This window comes from Haplochromis burtoni, unplaced genomic scaffold (genome assembly GCF_018398535.1).
Source record: "Haplochromis burtoni strain Fernald_Lab_line unplaced genomic scaffold, NCSU_Asbu1 Contig_13, whole genome shotgun sequence".
Taxonomy (NCBI): Eukaryota; Metazoa; Chordata; class Actinopteri; order Cichliformes; family Cichlidae; genus Haplochromis; species Haplochromis burtoni.
In genome coordinates, this window is record NW_024582374.1 from 2210491 (window position 1) to 2231360 (window position 20870).

The 20870-nt window shown below is 40.3% G+C and overlaps 1 protein-coding gene across 1 annotated transcript in view; it reads left to right on the plus strand.

Moving 5' to 3' along the window:
- Positions 1 to 4033: 4033 nt before the first annotated feature.
- lpp (LIM domain containing preferred translocation partner in lipoma) overlaps positions 4034 to 20870 on the plus strand; it is a 131301-nt gene continuing 114464 nt past the window's right edge. Inside the window, exons 1-2 of the mRNA XM_005919729.3 lie at positions 4034 to 10369; positions 20339 to 20532. Of these exons, the coding sequence (XP_005919791.1) occupies positions 10353 to 10369; positions 20339 to 20532 (211 nt within the window). The 5' untranslated portion in view covers positions 4034 to 10352. The remainder of the gene's footprint in view (positions 10370 to 20338; positions 20533 to 20870) is intronic.

Here is a 20870-nt window from a genome sequence, read left to right on the forward strand (position 1 = left end):
CCAAATACAGTCCAGAGGTCCCGGTTAGGACTCCAGTTAGCTGAGGTGAAACCTAGCCTGTGTCAGCACACCGGACACTGCTCCAAGTGGACACTAGAGGAACTGCAGTTTTTGGAAGCACCGCATTCATTTGTCAGTCCCTGAGGTTGCTGCTTTGGAGATGTTTGTTTCTAGGATTATTTGAACCTAAATAACCTTAATTTCCATAACATAAGTAAGCAGTTTGTTTTCTAAACATAAACGGGGATTAAAAGTGATGCAAAAAGGGAAATAAAAAAAAAAACACTGACTGAACATGAACTGCATCCAAAAACCACGTTCTATCACGGGGAAGCCTGTTGTTTAATTCACCTCACACCATCACCAACCCCTGCAGAAGTTCTGTGTTTTTACCGCCCTACTGCTGTCCCAAGCATTGAACTTTTGAAAGCTCTCTCTTTGTTGTTTTTGGACTAAATGGCAATTGATGATTGTTTTTCCCTTTTTTTTTCTGTAGCATGCTATGTCTGTGAATACTCGAGCAAACATGAGCTGCAGCTGGAGATGCTAGTTACCATAGCTGATGCCAAATGTAACTGAAGCGACAATTCATTTTTAAACTGATAGCTAGGTTAATGTTATGTACAGGTCATGTGACCTTTAAAAAAATGTATAGAAGGGTGTGTCAGCTGATCAGTACAGCAACTTCTGACCCGCTTTTAGGTCGACAACCTGCAAAGGCCTTAGCTACTGTCAGTATAGTGACATACATTAAAGAATGTCACCGTTTTGGACACAGCTAACTATCCGTCTGTAGTAATTCACAAGCTCTTTGTTGCACTCCCACCGTGGCTTAGAAACTTGCAGTGCGCTTAGATGCTGGTATTGTGCGCCTTAAAAAGAAGATGAGGAAACTCTGGCTTAGTGTGACATGATGAAGTTATGGGCCTAAAGCTCCTCATTGTTATGTATCTGTGGTCCTGCAGTCCAGCACTGCAGAATATAGAGTGTGAAGGAGAATATATGAGATGCTGTTTTCTGTGTGTGCAGCTGAAGTAATACCTGAAAGTTGAGACAAAGGGGCAAAGCACCCTGGCTCTTTGTTGGCATCTTTCATCGGGGCCAAGCCCAAGTGATTTGGAAACAATTGCAATGTGAAATCTGTGTCTGCTGCAATTGCTTAAATGGCAGCTCAAGTATTTAAACATGCTCAGATGATTTACACTCATGCCTGTGTGCTGTGCTAAGGGGATTCCTGAGCAAAGTCATCTGCATTCAGTAAACAACGTGTTATTGATGAGTTGATTTCGTGTGGCTTTGCCAGTGAGCGAGCCGGGGAAAGGATTAAGTCCCCAAGCCAAAACCCAATACAAGTTTGAATAAGGGGATAGATGTGCAGCGCTCATTGTAGAAGGAGAGGATAAGCTGTGTTCAACATTAAAATAACAGCTCAATACGTGTGATATGAAAAGGTTCAGAAAGCTCAGACGTAAATGGGAAACGAGCCCGTTTACTGTCTCAGAATGATAAACCGTCCACCAAGAGTCCACGATCGGAAACACCGCTGCTCCAATACTGTGTTTGGAAGAAGTTTGACTTCGTTTTTCTGTTGATAACAGCTTGGCGAAGAACAGCAGCGGAAGATTTTTTTTCTTTTTGAAGATGTTTCATTTGCTGAAGGACTGAGTAAGAGAGGAAAGGTGTAACAACAACAGCAGGTGCTGTGAGGAATCCAAAACCATTCTAATCTAATTACAGCTTCTCTGACATGTTTCACTTGTCACGTCTTGCCATTGTCTTTCCATTTACTAGTTTGGTTTCAGTCATGGTTGTTGTTGGTGTTTCAGTAATGGTGCAGTGCATGCTTGGGGAGAATGTAACCCAGGTTACTGTTTGTAAAGATAACTCACAGATGTCCCCAAAATGCGTCATATGCAGGCAGTCAAAAAGATACTGTTTCGTAAAGGGGACGATGGCGGTTGTGCAGAACACGTAGGTGAGAAGATGTCATTTACTTTTTTTTTTTTTTTTTTTTTTTTGTGGTCTGTGGTGGAAAACCAAGCAGGCGACAGTGGTGATGTGGTGAGCTGCCTCAGGTACAGGTGAGACTGAAATAGAGTGCAGCAAGTCCAGTTGGAGTAACAGATCAACCAGATCAACTAAACATTAGGCATACTCCGATCCAATCCCATCAGTGCTGCTCGCATGATCAGGAATGCTATGACAATTTTTATTAATATATAGCACATTTCATTACATGTAAACTTTCATTACAAGCACTACCTGCACACTTGGATCTAATTCTGGGGAAAATTAATTCAACGTGAAATACTATCTTTTACCCTAAACTATTATATAAAAATCTAAGCTCAAATTTTATTGGTTTACTGAGCTGTTAACGTCATAGCATGAGTATTTCCTCCAGTTTTAATCTTTGAGGTACAGGCCCTCACAATACGAAAGGGTGGGTTGAAGTGTTGTATGATAATAAACTGCTGCAGTTTAGTGGCTGCGATGTAGAGTAACAGAAACAAGCTGGGGACAGGTTAAAGGAGCTTAAAGGTCTTCTTTTCACCTATATTTGGACGCCAGGTCCATCTCCTAGCTGTGATTCTATCTGTCAAAGTAAAATTTTAACACTTGTGACAAAACATTTTTTATGTTACAGCTTGAAAAAAAATCACATTTATCAAACAGCTTTAGGTCAGAAGGTTTTTTTAAAATCCTTAGAATTTGATCGTGAAGAAGGTCCTGCCTCACAGAGAGGGGTTGCACTTGCATGTATTTGTTTGGACATCAAACTGTGGGATGAACAAAGCTGACCCAGCAAGTTCTGCAAACTCACAGCAATATTTTAATAACCAACAGGGTGGAAATGACTGCAGAAACTCATGTGCTGTCAAGCAAAGGTTGGTCTTAAATTTGGATTATGAACAACTTGGGCCAACTCTGCACCAGCAGATCTTAATTAAATAAACAGTATTACAAAGCTGAAAAAATTCTCTTCTTTTAAAATTTCATTGTGCTGTCAGAAAAAAGAGGACTTTAAGCCTCATGATCAATACAGTGAGAAAACTGTATCCATCCCAGATCTCCACAGGTTTTAAATAACTCTGCATTCAGAAGTGATTTACAGCTCCAACACCACACACATGCAATTATGAAGACTCACAACGCTGACAGTTCGAGCCCCCAAATTGCAAGCTTGCCTCCCTTTTATCATATTTTATTTTATCACTTGACTCTTCCCCAACCAACCGGTTCCAGTCACACAGCCAGACAATTGAGTGTTTGCGAGTTCTGGATCATAATTACGTCTGTCCAACCTTAAAATGTGTCCTCCTGCAACTCATGCTTTTCTCATGAGACGATGATTCCAGTCTGTCTTCATAAATTAGATTTCTGAAAGTTTCGAGATAGTCTTTGTGATTTTTAAAATTCTCTTTGAGGAAGCCTGTCAACTTAATTATCACCTAGCCTCCTGCTGTGGACTCTCCTTGAAACACCCAGCTTTATGTGCACTGCACTCCTCTGGCCTTTGACCACACCCCCTCCTCCTCATCATATAACTTTAGCATATATTTAGAATTGGATACAGGAGACAGACTATCTCTACTTTTAAGATTAGGCTTAAAACTTTCCTTTTTGCTAAAGCATATAGTTAGGGCTGGACCAGGTGACCCTGAATCCTCCCTTAGTTATGCTGCAATAGATGTAGGCTGCCGGGGGATTCCCATGATGCATTGAGTTTTTCCCTTCCTGTCACCTTTCTCACTCACTATGTGTTAATAGACCTCTCTGCATTGAATCGTACCTGTTATTAATCTTTGTCTCTCTTCCACAGCATGTCTTTATCCTGTCTTTCTTCTGTCACCCCAATCGGCCGCAGCATATGGCTCCACCCCTCCCTGAGCCTGGCTCTGCCGGAGGTTTCTTCCTGTTAAAAGGGAGTTTTTCCTTCCCACTGTCGTCAAAGTGCTTGCTCATAGGGGGTCATATGATTGTTGGGTTTTTCTCTGTATCTACTGTACAATATAAAGCGCCTTGAGGCGGCTGTTGTTGTGATTTGGCACTGTGTAAATAAAATAAAATTGAATTGAATAGAAAACCGCTTCCACCTCACTGCACAAATATTTAAAACAGAGAAGTCAGCTTTTGTACTCCTCTGGTATCAGCCGACCAGCAGATCCTGCTCAGTCACTTCTTAACATCGAGTGCTCATTTCCAAAATGAAAAGCAGCAATTAACACATCAAGGATGACTTTAGTACCGCGCTCATTTTCCCCCCACCTCCTTCAGCCTTTGCAGGTAGAGACTGCATTAAAAAAGTGCCCCTGTTGTATGATAAGCATTTCCTCTGCTGTGATAAGAAGCCCTGGGATAGTGACTGTCAAATGAGGCCAATTAATGATGGCTTGATGTGATGTTTTATCTTTTCGAGGCAAGTCCGCAGCTCCTCGCTCACTGTTTTTACCTCCCAGATAAGCTCTACTTTGTTGACTTTGCCCCAGTCTGCCCCAAAACCAAAGGCACTTATTAGCTACCTATCCGAGAGTGACATGTGTGGCTACAGGCCAGCGTTGAATAACGGTCCTTCACTGTCACCTCTGTAGTTTCTGGATTAACAGCTTGATTTGATTTTAAGCCATCATATACACAACAGAGCTGGAGCATTTATTTAGGCAAGGACCAGTGTTCCCCCTTCGGCTACTGAGAAAGGCCGTTTGGATCGCTCGAGCGCTGTTTTTTTGCTAGGCAAAGAAGCTGTGTACTACAAAAGGATGTATTTCATGCTAATTTAAGGGTTCACCACGAAGATATCAGTTTAAGTAGACTGAAAATTCAATTGCTTTATGTTTAGATCAGATAGGAGCCATTTAAGATTTAAAGAGTCAAAAGCTTTGGGAGAGTTCCAGTGCTTCCTGCTGAAAGGTATTTACTATAGCACTGCATTTCTTTTTAAAGACAGATAAAAAGGCTAAAGCTAATGATGTCCTTGCTGAGAGTTTATTTTTCTGAAAGTCGCTGAGAACTTCTTCTTATTCATGACCGCATAAGGAGTTAAGAATGTGTAACTTTGGGGAAGCCATCCTCAAAGCTCACCTGTTTTCATGTTGGACTTCATTACTTATAGTGAGAAATTCATTGAGAAATAGATTTTCAAGGATTCTTAGATGTGGACAGAAAATAATTGTTGCCGGCGGGAAACCATAAAGGTCATAACTTTATGACTTGTGGAGCTTTTGCCTCCAGGGCATTTTGAAATGCATTCTAACATGTGCGTATTGTTGTGAAAGCATGACCTTTTTCTCAGTCTGTCAACTCTTTTGATTTTCTTAAACCTCACAATAACCGTGAGTAAAAACATGCATATTAAAAAAATGAAGGTAGGTTTCTCACAGGAGGCCTGTGTCCTATGTGACAGTCCTCTGTATGCAGTCGCCATACTTTCCTTTCTGTCATTCTAAAACCTTTCTTCCTCTTTTTAAGGATGGGTTTGTTGGAATAACGGTTCTGAAGTCAAATTAATTGGAAAAAATGAAAATATGAGAAAGACATTTCACGCTAATTTGTGCTAATTTGCAATTTGTGTGTGAAGTTTCTCTTTTTATAGGTAACTTTTTATTCCAGGATAAAAAACAAGCAAAACTAAACTAAGACCTGGTTGATAAATAGTCCTGCATTGAATTTTTTTTTTAATGTCTTAACCGGCCTCGTCCTTTGGTTAAGAGTTTTTAAAAGTTCAAATATTTAGCGAATAGATGACTTGCTCCCTCACCAGGTCTGCTCGATTTTGAGGTGCTAATTTGCTTGTTGGTGGAATATTGGTGACCAGTGAAATGAACTAGTGGCATCTTCACTTATAAATGATTGCATTGTTCCAAGTTCAGCCGCAGACCTTTCCACCCCATCGGTGAATTTTGCAAATGCGACTTCATGTCACTTTGCTCCACTGAGTAACTGTGAGTGCCTCAGACAATCCACAGTGCTGCTGCTATTCAGGTGAACTCTTTAACTCGATTTTCTCTCACTGATTAAGTCTGATCAAGCCTCCGATAACGCTGCTACACCTGTGTGAAAAAGCATTAAAGCTATTAGAGCTGTGGTATTCGTCCACACGTACAGTTTCTCAAGATCATCTGGTAGATCAGCTTCTGTTGTTTTCCATTGATTTGTGAAAGTATAAAATATATCTTCTTTGTTTATTGTTGATGCAAATATTATTTTTTAAGTCTGCCATCTTCCGCAGAGGTATGCGAGAGATGGTTAAGGTTGTGTTGTGATATATTTACAGCTGTCAGTCAGCAACCTCCTGAGACTGAGATAAGATAAACTCCTGAGACGTCGCATCTTACCACTTGCAGTATCAAGGAGCACATACACCAGTCATGCAAGCCATCCAATTCTATTTGATATATCCCAAGCCAATACAAGCTGTCAGTCAGCATTAAACTCAGATTCACATATTTACAGAAAAGTTGTGCTGCTGTCATTAGGGAGCAAAGGCCAACAACTCAAGTAAACTACTCAACAGCTGTTCAGAAAAAGTCACGCAGATCATGTTAGGAAGTTGTTACTTTAGCAAGCAGTCGATCAGTGGAATCAGTGGTTATTTATATGCCCACATCATGCAGAAGTATCATTTTTCTTTTATACTGTAATTCTGAAACTCAGCAATTGAATGATGCCACTCCTGAGTATAAAAGAAGTTTAGAGAGCCTATTCAAACATTACATTTTCTCAGTAAGTGTTTTGACCCTTTTAACTCTCTCTCTGCCTCTTGTTTGTGTATGAATAGTACATTTTGGGTTTTGTTTTTTTGTGGTTTTTAGCACAGATAAAAATTTCAAAGATATGGTGACACCAGAGAGAGTGCAGAGACATTGAAAAACCAATGTTCTATGAATCCTTGTAAAGAGAAACGCTGTTAAAAATCACTGTTTAAGGTCAGTTATGAGAAAAAGAAAACCCCTCAGTGGCAAGTGGATAAAGACCTTGGCCCTGGAAGCTCAAGGTACTTGAAGGATCCTATAGTGTGAACACAGCCAGTAACAAGGTTATGGAGCGTCATTACGAAACTTTTGTGGTTGTTTTGTGTCTTTTTTTTGGGTATCATTTGACGTGTCTTTGATGTTATTTTTGTGTTTTTGAGGTTGTTTTGTGCCCATTTTGTTTCTTTGCAGCACGTATTGGTCACATTTCTTATCTTTGTTGGGGTTTTGCTGTATTTTATCTCTCATTCTTTTGCATGTCTTTGTGGCCTTTTTGTGATTCTTGCTCACAGCTTTGTCTCTCTCTTTTGACATTTTCCCGTCATTTTCTTGAGATGCACCCACTCGCGTGCATAGACTGTGCATAACAATTGATATAACCACTGTTGAAACCGTACCATTTGATAACCAACATCGTTTTATGTTTTTGGAGTCAGAAGCTACTACATTTGCATGAGAGGGTGGAGTGTCAAATGATCAATTTGGGCTAGCAAACATGGTTAACAAGCTGTAGTCCCAAACTGTGCAGGTGCATCACACAAGACCTGCACCAGCTAATTAGTAAAAAGTAACAATAAACTTAGAAATTCACTCATAAACGAATATGACAAATAATTTGGCTTGACAGACTTATTAGAAGCCAAATTATTTTTCAGATAATTGTTTTAAAAATGCTCCACAAGGTATCATTAGCTCAGACACAGTCTAAACGGCTAGTTTGGGGATTCTAGTCAGTGGAGGTGAGGCTTGTCAGATGATCATCAGCTACAGCTCTATTTGTAAGGACACTTATCGGCCACATACCTAAATTTAAGAGACTAAAATGTAAAATTGGAATTTTTTTAAGGGAGTCTCTGGTGATTGCCTTGTTTTCTATAGCCAAAAAAGCCTTGAGTGCACTTGAGAGGAAGTGCAGGTTTTCACACTGGAAATGTCTGAGGTAAAGATGAAGCTGCAGATCACTGTTGATGTTAGCGCAGCTAGCTTAAAAACCGAAACTTTGATTTATCTGTAAGTGACAGTGGTGTGCTTTGAGTGCAGTGTTTATTTTCTATCGCTTAAGTGGTGTTTTTTGCATTTGCTTTTAAGGATTTTGCATCTATTTATGCATCTTTTGGCTTATTCTCAGAAATAAAGCGTTTGCGATTTGCACGTGTCTTTATGGTTTTTATGGCGTTTTGTTATTTGCATTGCTTGTGGTTTGTTGACATCTTGACCTCTGGGCTTTGTTTATTTATGCAGACACGATCACCACAAACAAATGTGAGTTAAAAAAAAATAAAATAAAATACAGGAAAGCTGTTGCTCAGATTGTAGGTTTACATTTAAAAAAAAAAAAAAAAAATCTGAGGATCGTAATCTACAAACACACTCTGTACTGTAACCAGGCTGCTGCTGTAAGGGTCTGAAGTCAGATCCATCCTGCTTGAATACATTTCAGATGATTTAAAAATGATTAACTGAAAACAGCAACGGGCCTTTTCATTTCTCAGCCACCCCCCCCCAACAGCACCTTTTTTCTTCTTCTTCGTTGCTCAGGGTGGTTGTGCAGGGTGTTTGATGGGGGATGGGGTTGCTTGTCTTTGTAGTAGTCACAGCTCCAAATCTCATTTGTAATGGTTATCAGCTGGTTGGGCTCTTCACAATAGCTAATGGGGAAAACAAATCGGTATTTGCCATGTTTATCATTTGATTAACCTTCATATTATCCCTCTGTGTAATTAGCCTAATTATGAGAGGCTTTACACTGACACTCTGATATCGCTTGTATAAACAGGTCTGAAATTTCTTGGCCGTGTTCAAATGGAGCGATACTTTTCTTTAAAAACTGAGTGTGTACCAGACATGTGTTGTAAGTTCCATCAAGTGATAAAATTATAAAATAATCTAAAATCCACTGACACGTCAAACTGCCTTGTGCAGAAGGGTCTTGTTGGTAGATGTCAAACAAAGAGAGCGCGCCTTGTGTAGAAGCAGACAAGGAACCGTTAATACCCGTTGCAGCAACCCGCCCAACAAGTTTGCTCTTGCATCTCTGGGGAAAACTTGCTGCCTGCTCGCTTTTGTCAAACCTGAGTCTGCCAGCTCTCGTCAGATCTGCGTCCGAGTGCAGACTGGATGAGTTGTGATCGGGACCCTCTTCTTCCCCGAGCTCTGAGCATACTTGCTTTGACACAACAAAAAGGTGATTTTGCCTGCTAGCCTCCTCAGTCCCCTTTGTCATGGCCAGTTTGTGTCAAGCGCTGGTGCAATGACTGACTTACAGCAGGTGTTGAAACAAGACAGATTGCAGCTCGTATTAGACGTGAAGTTACTTCACAGTAATGTATCAAGACCTCCGAAGACCTTTTCTTACCTTACAGTTAATTTAGGCCTTTTTGTGACTGTGAGGATACAACTTTAGTTTTAGTGTGATGGCTTCTCTTGTAAACTTTTCTTGACCAGACCCCAGAGGGCTGTGGGGCAAATCTGGACTTCTACCACAAGACATGTGGCCTTGACATCAAATATTTTAAGTGACAAAAAGTGTTTTTAAAACACAGCACTATGCTGTAAATATAAGACTAGAGGAAATAAAAGGAAAACTGCCATTTATTTAGAGTAAATAATTCCATTTAAATCTAATAAAATAATAAAATATAAGCAATTACCAGCTGAATAACCCATTTATAGTCTCACTTTAAACCCTCATTTACTCAACTGCCCATTTATTTTGTTCGTTTTTTAATCATCATAAGATCTCTTGAGACTTTTTGGCTTTTTGTTGGAAAAATGAGAAATTTGAAACACCTTCGTGACCAGAAAAGAAACAAAAATTGTTTTAGTCTGAAACCTTGGTTGGAAGGCACATACACACACATTGTTTCCTTGATCCGCATCAGAGTTGTTGAATTGATTTTCACCTCATAAAACATTTGCAAAGCCAATATTTCAAATACGTATTTTAGGTCAGGCGTTGCTTAGATTCGTTGTTTTCCCCTTTGATCTGCGTTGGAGCTTGGAAGTATTGTTCTCTACATTGTGCCTTGTTACACTGTTTGGACAGTACTGACAGCTGCAGGGAATCAAGTCCAGAGCAGACTAGTGAACTTGTAAGGCACAAACATGTTGGGGTATCCATTGTTAGGACGCAGCTGAAAGATTTTAAGGAAAAAACTGGACAATACGCAGATTGGTATTGACTTCTTGCCTTTTTTAAAGATGTAATGTACATAACCTTGATACATTTAAACAAAAATACCTAATAAAAAAGAAAATGTTTGACACCATCATCAGATTAAAGTACTGGTCTGTTCTTTTATCTCTTAGGGGCCTTACCAAGACCTCTCACTGTGCTGGGAATTAACAGAGATGTTCTACTCGACCTAATCCACGCCATACATGCTTCACAAGCATAAGTAAAATAAAGTGATGCCTGACATTTAAGTGCAGGGAATTGCTTGTCTTGTCTAGAAAAGTACATCCTTACTTTGAGTATTACATTTACACACAGTAAAGACCCAGACTTGTCAGCTGGATTATTTGTAGGTCATAGTGTGATATTGCCCGGAAGAAATTATAGGAAATTGCAGCAAAATACTCCATGCAACACAGATTGCAACAGAGTCCCTGTGTTAGATTACTACTTTTATTGTCGTTATACTATGTATAACAAAACTTCAGAGCGGGTACATCTGCAGGTGTAAAAAGAACAAGCATGCAGTTATTTATACAGTAAATCTAAAAAAGTGACTATGTATATATTTTAAAAAACTGCTAAATATATAAGGTATATGCATGATCTGGTGATGAGATAGGAGATGCGGTCGTGCTAGGGAGTAGCATGATGATGCAAGTATTTTGTCATTTCACAACAACTTAATTAAGGGTAAGCAGTAGTATTCTAATCTCTATGATATTACTTATCAATCAAGTAGCACTTGGCTGTGATATTGTAAAGTTATTAAAGTTATTTCAGGAGGAGGTTTAGGTGATGCAGCCCAGCCCAGGTGTTTGCATCGCCATGACTCCATGGCAAAAAGCCAACAAGAGTTTTGTTATCTTTTGTGGTATTTCATAAAATAGTCCCTGTGGGGACTAAAAGAGTGTTACTCAACTCTTTATTTCATCAAGGTAATTGTTAAAAAACTTTCATGATTGCTTTTTAAGCATAACTGCAATCACAAAGACATGAAATGCTAACGTTAAGCTGTAAATGAATTACACCACAGTTGTATGAGTTCAGTGTCTCCATCGCTAACCTCCTGTGTGAATGTTCCCTGTCAGCTTCGACACTTTTCTAACCACTTTTTTAGTAAACATCTACTTTGAGCCATGCAACAAACTAAAAGTAGTTCCCTGTTTGGTGATTGCAATGTCAGAATTCTAGCCAAATAGAGTATGTCAAATACATTCAAAAAAATCTATTGAACTTATCATTTCATAGTTTAAGACTCATTCCTGCAGCACAGTATTCTATAAGAAGAAATATTTGATTAATTTCCTGTATTTTTATTGACTGCTAATCAATTATGCTGATGTAAATAGAGCACGTTTGGTCTAAAACGAATGGAGAAATGACTAAATTGCCTACAGCGGTAATGAAAGATGATCTTGTCGTGGAGCTGAACTGTTTGCTGTGTCTGTGTTTCAGAACATGATGTTTGACTTACCCAGCCCTCTGATGCCCTGACACTGCTATTGCTCCTCTACTATTAAATTTTTAACACTAGAAAGAGGTCTAAAACAGCCTTTTGCTTTTATTAATATGCCAGCATGGCATGGTGTCAGACTTCTGGCACCTTCAAATATTTACCCTTGTGCACAAAACATTTCCGGTTCCGTAATGACCTCTTTGCTTTTCCCTGTTTCCAAACAGTGGAACGTATCGCGCGAGTGCTTGTTTGTGTAATGTCGCGTTAACCTGTTCAGCTATTCAACCAGCCCTCTAAAGCAGAGCAGGTCCAGTGCTGGAAAGACTCAGCAACAACCTCCTGCAGATGGGAACCTTTAATTTTTAAAGCATTTTCATTCGCATGGCTGATCCTCTGCACACTGCGTCACGAACCGTGAGTGCTAATCCCAGTCACCAACCACCTCTTTATTTAGTATGAAAAATCTTCCAGGCAAAGTGGATCTCCTTCTTCATCTCTGTAGTGTCTTTTTGAAGTAATGTTTTGATTGGTGCCCAGTGAACCAGATTTGTGTAGCTTGAACTGAACTCTACTCATGGGACAAAGACCGAGGTGGAAACCAGCGTAATTGCCCTTTAAATCTTAGTTCACCTTTTCTTATAAAGATATCCTCATCTGGATGCTCATGCAAATACATTATTTCAGTATTTGTTGTTGAGAAGCAGTTTGTTGTAGATTAATGCAAAAAATCAGAAAATGAACAGTTTTATGTTTTAAGAGTGTCAAACATCAAAATGCACAAAACCTCAGTGGTTGTGAAAACATTCTGTAACTATTTGGGGTAAAAGGGGTTAAATTTAAACCCTGCACCAATTTTGATTTTAATTAAAAGCCATTTTAAATCTTCATTCTTTCTAATGGCCTGCAGGGGGCGACTCCTCTGACTTTAAAAAGAATTGTGAATGTATAGAGGCAGAACCAGCCCAAGGTTTTATGAGTTCTTAAGCAGAAATTGATTTGGGGTTAGTATGTCGAAGGCATTTGACTGTGTCCTCGGGTGGTCCTGTGGGGGGTCCTCTGGGAGTATGCGGCCCATTGCTAACAGCCATTCAGTCCTTATACAACCGTTGCTGGAGTCGGACTCGTTCCTGGTGGGTGGTGGGCTCCACCAGGGCTGCCCTTTGTCACCAATTCTGTTCCTAATTTTTATGGACAGAATTTCTAGGTGCAGCCAAGTGGTGGAAGGCTTTCACTTATATTCACTTATTTTCGCGGATGCTGTGGTTCTGTTGGCTTCATCGGTGATTGCCTCCAGCTCTCCATGGACCAGTTTGCAGCCGAGTGTGAAGTGGTGGGAATGAGAATCAGCACCTACAAATCTGAGGCCATGGTCCTCAGCTGGAAAAGGGTGGAGTGCCCACTCCGGGTCAGAGACGAGTTCTTGCCCCAAGTGGAAGAGTATAAGTATCTCGGGGGCCGGCCCCTGCGATAAGCGGAAGAAGATGGATGGATGGATGGTTATTATGTCCATTTGTAACATTATATATGTTGCAAAGCCATTATCGTGGCTTTACTGCACTGCTGCCTTTGGTTTCATACGTCACCTCATTGCATAGACTTTGAGGTTTCTGTTTAACTAACATCTTTCTGTGTGCACAAAAATATACAAACAACTTGTCTTGTGTGACATTTTGCATGCTCCTGGGGTCCCCTGTTAGTGTGGGGCCTTAAGCAGCTGCTAAGTCTGCTTATGCCTCAGGCCGGCTCCCTATAGAAGTCTATGAGGGGGAAAAAACAGCTCTTGGTTTCCTTGATGTGACCTCCGTAAACACTTTCCTGTTAAGTTTTTGTTTTAAAATCTCCAGTGTCATGTCCTATTTTAAGAAAATAATGTCCATTTCTTAATAATAGTTTGGTCCCATTAGCATCAAAAACATAAAGTATGGCGTAGCTTGTTATTAACAAATCACCTTTGATAAATGCATGAGTTATAGTGTCCCATCACTTTCTCAGTCAGATCTCATCACATCTTATTTCAAAGACTCAGCTCAAACCCACATAACAAGACTTTGATAACCAATGTTTGAAGTGAAAGTGGGCACGTCTATCCATTATATACATTTTGTGGTCGTGCCTATTGCAGACTTTACTCTCATGGCTCCGGGTGTAGATTTCATCAAAATGACTTCAGACTGGTATGCGCTGATACCTGATGCCTTCCAAGTACAATCAGTTGATATTGAGCAGTAGTTAAAAAAAAAAGTAACAAGGTAACAGTGAAGTTTTTGAGTTTTTGTCCATCCATCCATTTTCTTCCACAGTCGCGACTGCATTATCAAATACCAATGCACTCAAATCTGCCAGGTTCAGTATTTATCTAAAAAGGATTAAATTACAGTAATCCCACCCACCACAGCGGATTTATGATCATCTTTTTTAGAGTCTTCCAGCTTCTTGTTTTGGTTTCCTGGGCCATGATGCTTTGCTTCACTCTCCTCAGTTTTTTTAGCTGTCGAAAACTGCGATGTAGAAGCTGCTAGAGCATTTTAAAAAACAGAAGCTTGTGAACAGTGTGTGTGTGTTTTCTTATCTTTTTTTTTTTTCCGATAGGTTTTCGACATGTGATTCAGCTCGCAGCCTCAAAAGAGTTTTTGCTAGAAAGCATGTCATCCTTTTTCCTCCCCCAAAAATCTCTGAACCTTGCCATATTATGTTAGAATTCAGCTCTCTCAGTGGTCCTCTTTGGATGGTTTTTTTTGATAGTTTCCTTGGTAGATATGAAAGATTAATGCAGCAGAAGCACCTGCAGCAGTTCCTCAATGACAGCTGTAAAAGTGCAGCGGAACAGCTGTGAGAAGACAGCCCGGCTGCCGTGCCCCCATAAAACAAACTGTTAAACACGGTGTCACCGCTTTGTGAGTCATCCTGTAACTGCCCCGGCTATCAGAATTGATTTTTCTTCCATGAGCTCCAATAGTGTTTTTGTGACTGCGAGTGCACCTTCAGTGCGATTCCTCACTGTTTTTGTTGTCTTTGTGTGTTCATTTATACATGTTTTCTTCCACTTTGTGTGTACATTCTTATTCCAGAACACAGAAAAGGAAGTACAGAAGGGCCTACTATAACAAATTATCTTCGTTATGGTAGAGAAAGACCTGAAGTAGGAATTGCAATTGGTCCACGTGTTTAGTCAGAAGATGTTTACAGCAAACCTTCATATACGTATGTCCTGTACTGCAGAAATTGTAATTGTGTGGTTTTCCTCTAGTTGCTTTTATTTCCTCCTACAGTCCTAAGACTGTGGTGTAGACTGTGGGTGTGATGGAAACTGCAATGGCGTGAATATGTTCATCTACCTGTTATCGACTGATGGTCTGTCCAAAATAAACCCCCTCACTTTCTCAAGCTGAAAGGGGAATTCCCCTGATCGTACAAAACAAAGTGCAGTTACAGGTGTGAAAGAGTTGCACGAGCACTTCTTGAGGGCGAAGAGGGAATTGCACAAAGTGCATCATCAGGGTGACGGCCATAACTTAAAAATAAAAGGTGGGAAGAAGCTTGAATGTCTAGCAAAATGGCCTGTGGTTAAGTTACACATCCTAGGTTTGAACAAAAATAAAAATAGCTGCCGTGTGGTTCTGCTGAACTGTTCGTGACCATTTATTGAAAAATATGCCCATCATGACAAAAAAAAACAAACGATAGTTTGACATTATTTTTTGTGACATATCTGCTGTTCCAACGGTTGGTGCTCATATTAAGCATAACCAGAGTATCACACATTTTCTTATATTGAGTAATCCCTGCCTTTCCTTTCTCTTCTTGGACCCCTATGATGCCACTGAGTGGGATTTACAGCTTACTAGAAGCCCCACCCACCTGTCATTTAAACTTTATTTGTGAGGGGCAGCCAATCGTAAGAAAGCTGGCTTAAATTATGTGGAGTTGGTCTTAAAGGAGGAGGAGCTAAACAAATCAGTGGAAAATGCTCCTGGAGAGAGGACCTGAAAGCAAAGTGCAGAGGAGAATAAACTGATCACAAAAAACAAGTGAAACAAGAGAGGGTGGGGCATCGTAAAGGAGGGAAATCAGACACGGGTATAAATAAAATACCCATCACACAGCAACCATCATTTCATCACTCTACCAGTGTCACCAGTGTCATCATGTAATCAGGACTACAGGGAATACTTCTGGATGTATTCAGGATGATCATATGTAATAACCATATTTTTGATACTGAATTTGATTATTACAACCCACACAGGTTAGAAGAGAATGACTTTATTGTCAATATGAGTGGACAAGTTGCCTTAGGTTCACCAAGTCACAGATCAGTTCATAATAAATATACAGTCATCCACATACCTTAATAAAGCTTCAGTAAAATTAAAGTAAAATACATCACGGCAACTACTAATTGCATTTGGCACAAATAATTCCTCATACACAGTATTAAGCTGTACAGCACTACACAAGAGGTGCAGCACAGTTAAGACATGATTGTGATCACACTGCGGTGAACACAGGGTCAGCAGCAGGGAACCGCACCCCTATCTAACACACTGATCTTCCACATTCGTGTCTTCTAACAGTTTAGGCAGACCTCTGGTTTAAGCGTCTTTAGTCTTGCGTGGCTCATAGCTGATAACTTTTACTCTGTACTGCGTCTGTAGAGATGAGGCGTTGGGAAAGACTGGCCTAAACACTTCCTGTCACTGAAAATCATAATCACTATGCACGCATGTCATAGTTGACGCACTTTAATTCTAATCAGATCAGTTGTTAGATGTGGAAACCTTTTCATCTCTCTGTATTTTTTGTATATTTTGTGTCTCGTTGTATGTCACCATTTCAAGCCTTCACATAACGGGCTCTGCTGGAGTTCCTTGCCACTTTTCGTGGTCCTTTTTCAGCACTGAGTGTTTATTAGACAGGTTTAAATGTAAGCTGCCACTGCAGTAGATGTGGCTTGTTTGCTTCCACCCTCAACCTCATCTGTGAAAAAGCCAGTCTTCTGTTATTTACACAAAGGAGAAGCTTTGGACTGCTGAAGTACATTTCTGAAATAAACTGCTCTCTAGAGTAGACCTTGAATGGATAAAATAATGGCACTTTAAGCCATATGAAGCGAGTGTGTGTTTTTCAAATAGTTTATTTGTTCGTGTTTTAAAGGAAGGGGGGAAAAAAATCATTTGACAGATGAAATGCTGAAATGTACGCATACGTGTGACACGCCCGCGTGCAGCCTTTTTGAGCTTAAAAAACCCCCGCCAGGGTGCCTCCGGGGTAAACTGCATCACAAGTCACTGAACCATATTGATCATAGTCAATTAATATGTAGCGCACAAAAGATTGCGAGAAGACCTGCTGAGGAAGACTGCTGCTATGAAACGGCGCACTCCCATCCAGACAGTCTCTAAAGCATCCAGGAAGTGGCTTCGCTTTGCAGCCCTGAAACCTTAAAATCGCACGCCGCTCCAGAGCACTGTTATTAAACTATTTTTAAAAAGAGGTCACATTTTTTAAACACAATCAGAGTTTTTTATTCGAGGGCAGTCCTGAATTATTATTTCAGTGCAGTCGTGATTTTCTGTTTAAAATGAAGGCCGCTGCAATTTATAAGCCTAGCTGATCGCACGCGTAATCTATGAATCACAGGAATGATTATATGCTGAAGTCATCAGTGAAGTGGCTTCTGTGTTGTGCGCTCGGAACGGCACAGAAGTCACTTGTTTTGCAGAAATTTTATTTAAAATAACAGATGTGAGTGGGTTTAATGTGCACTTTAGGGCCCAGTATCCATAAAGCGACGCCCCGCTGCGCATTATTTGCCATCGCCAAAGAATGCAACCACACACTGACACAGAAATTTTCCTTTCAGGATGTCACATATTGAGTCTTACTCACACATCCTAAGATCATTTCTTCTCTTTCCCTCCTTTTCCCTTTCAATTCATCTTTTATTTTGTTAGCCATTTGAGCATTGGGAAATGAAAGCATTTGCATTGAAAGGACAGGTGGGTGTGAGACACCAGCGAGCGTCTGAATTGTAGCATTAAGAGCATGAGAGAAGGGAGGGGGGGGAATCAAAAGTAAGAACCATTCAGACGGCAGGAGGAGCAGGGATTTGAGCAGATATTAAAAGATGATTGTGCGTGGGCTTTTACTGCTGTGCTCCGGAGAAAGAATGTAAACCCTGTATCAGTCAGAGTGAGGATAATAAACAGTAAAAACATCAGAACACAGCACAACAAACACAAACAAAAAGAAGGATGGGGAAAAGCGCGCCGTATAAATAGTTCAAATATTTCAAGTGATTTCAGAATGCGATGGTGAAATACTGGAGGTTTGTGTCCTCAGCTGCTGCAAGTTCCTCCACTCTGTGGTGGTCTTCCCTTCACTGGAACTGTGTTACCGACATGCATGTTAAACAAAAGCATCGGTTAGAGGTGAGACTTGGTGCCATTTTGGAACATTTTGATAAGTTCGACTCTCATGCACCCTCCCAAAAACAAAGACAACAGAAGCAACGTGAAATTAAGTAATAAGTAGTCAAGTGTTGTTTTTTTGTGTGTGCGTGCGTGACTGTGGATCATTGTTCTGTCATTCCCAAACACTCATCTGATCTCATTTTTGACAGCTACATCAACGCTAAAAAAAATCATTGATGGTTACATCAGGGTTACAGCATTTTTCAATACTTTTTCCTCTTCCAAAGTCTTTTTGTTTTTAAAGTACTTTGTTGTTTTCACCGCTCTTTGTCTCTCATATCACTCTTTAGATTTGTTGATCTCGTGCCGACATCGCAAGCAAGTGCGCAAGTAAAGAAAGCGAAGGCTCAGAGTCAGAGTTCAAAGTGATTTCCTTTCGACTTTAACGCTTGTTGTTGCTTTATTAAATCGGACACTTTGCTGCATGTCAGAACACGCTGTTTATTGCCTTGTTTTTCGTTTTACAGCGTAATTCTGCCAGACGCTTTCAAGCAGACTCCGTCGTCGGGGAGAAAAAAAGTAGACGTGAGCTGTGTACGCTTATAATTAGTGTAACTTGTGCTGCATGTGGATACAGTGGCCTCAGTCACCTCTTTTATAAAGCAGAAACAGTGACACATAGAAGGTGGTCGGGTCTCACTGAAACTGTCAAACTCACATTGAACTTGAGCAATTTAAAGAATGTGAGTAAAAGCACAGTTCGTACTGCTGTCATGTACAGCTGGGGGTAAATATTCAGATTTTTAGTCGTGCTTGCAGGGCTAGGGATGGATGTTTGGAGACAGAGACAAAAGCAAATGGTAAATGGATTTGGTTTTTATATGGTGCTTTCTACTCATGCCCATTCACACGCATTCATACAAGCACTTTTTTCATTGCTAACGTTCATACATGGTTAGTGCACCCATCCTGTTGCCAAATGTCAGCCAAAGGTGAAAGGGCAGTCTAAGGGCAGGGTTTCTGTTTCATGTTATAAGTAGGGATGTCCCTGGTGACACGTAAACGTCCACACGTAAACGCAGAAATGAAGGAAAACGCTGCTAGGAACATGCCAAAGCAACAGGTGGCGATATATTCCTAACCTGTAGAAATGTTGGCCAATCAGAAGTCTAGAAGCCTCGGTGGGAAATAGTAAACAAAGCTGGGGCATAGAAGCAGAACCAGTCTATGTAATACGTAAGCATTTATGTAAGCATTTAAACACTGCAGAGAGTACAATTAACAGTACCAGTATTGTAGAAATTCATTTCACCGAAACAATAACGTGGCGCACAGTGTGACGTCAAAAAAGGCGCACACCTTTGACGCTGCGTTTTCTGCGTTTTCTCCGTTTTTCTCGTCCACACCTAAATACAAAAACTGAGTTTTCGAAAATATCCACCCTGGCAGGCATTTTTAGAAATCTCCATTTTCAGTGACCGAAAACGCCGTTTACGTGTGGACGAAAGGTGCAAACGCATAGAAAAACCTGCGTTTTCAAAAATACCCGAGTACGTGTGGACGTAGCCTAATTTTCCAAAAATAACCAACTAAAAGTAGAACACTCCTGATCGCAATACATGAGTTTTAAATATTTAAGAGCATTTTGAAACTGTTATTGATGTTATCAAATTATATTTTAGTTGCTCCTGAAATGTGTGGTCGTTGCTTCATCTATAACACACGCAATGTTAGTTTGCCGACTGTGGCTGATATCAGCCGTGCTTACTTCATCCGATTAGGGTCCACATGTTGGTGGACCTTAAACCTAAGGTTGGGCTTTGCTCTATTAACATCACTAGTTTACTTGACAGTCCTTCACAGTAGTTTTCTACATCAGAATGCTTCAGAACTGACCGGGTTAGCATGTCTTACTTTGGACCTTACTTGTTTCCACATCACTCGGAGAGAGTGGCGCAACGTCTGTGGGCTCCTGTGTTACAATTAGTTTTACAAAACGAGTTCAAAAAGTGAAGAAATAATCATGTAAATGTAGTAATTTATTACTGCTTTACCAATTTAGCTGGTATCCATACACTTAGCATCATTATTTGTCATGTGAACAATATTAATGCTCCCGCTTGCCATTGCAGGCTGTAATTTGAGAAGTAAAATCTCCATTGTCTCTGTTTCCTCAGCGAGTATGCATGCAGAGAAACCTGCGCTTTGTCACAGTTAACATCACACCCCACCCGTTAAATTTGTTGTCCCACTTTTAATTTCTGCATCACTCTTGAGTTTGCAGCCCCTGACTTTTAATAACTCTGTGTCCCCTCCTTAGAACCATGTGGAACCCAGTGAGTGAGCAGACAGGACAGGTGACTGCCAGGATGGAGACCACTCCATCTTTGGGTAGTGCGAGCATCTCCGTCTCGCAGCAGCAGGCACCTAAGAAGTTTGCACCTGTGGTCGCCCCCAAGCCCAAGTTCAACCCTTACAAACAGGTGGGAGAGGCCACACTCTCCGAGCCGGCAGGTAAGCACACAGTCTTCAAATTGCTTCAACTAAGAAAATATCATTATCTTACAAAATAATTAAAATGTCCCACTTTGCAGTGTTTATTAGTAATATGATATTTTTGTTGTTAAACTCTGCACTCTCCATGTTTAGTACTCGCCCATATTTCATCTTCTGCAGTTAGCAGTAAACCCGTCCTACCCTTACAGTGGTTACAAGTGCAACAGAGTACATTTTAAATTTTACTGTTGAGTGTCTTGGGCATTTCTTTATTCAGCATTATATTTAACAGTTACTGAGACAGAAATCTAAGTGTTAAACTGAACTGCTTGTTCAGTGAATATTCCCATGTGTAC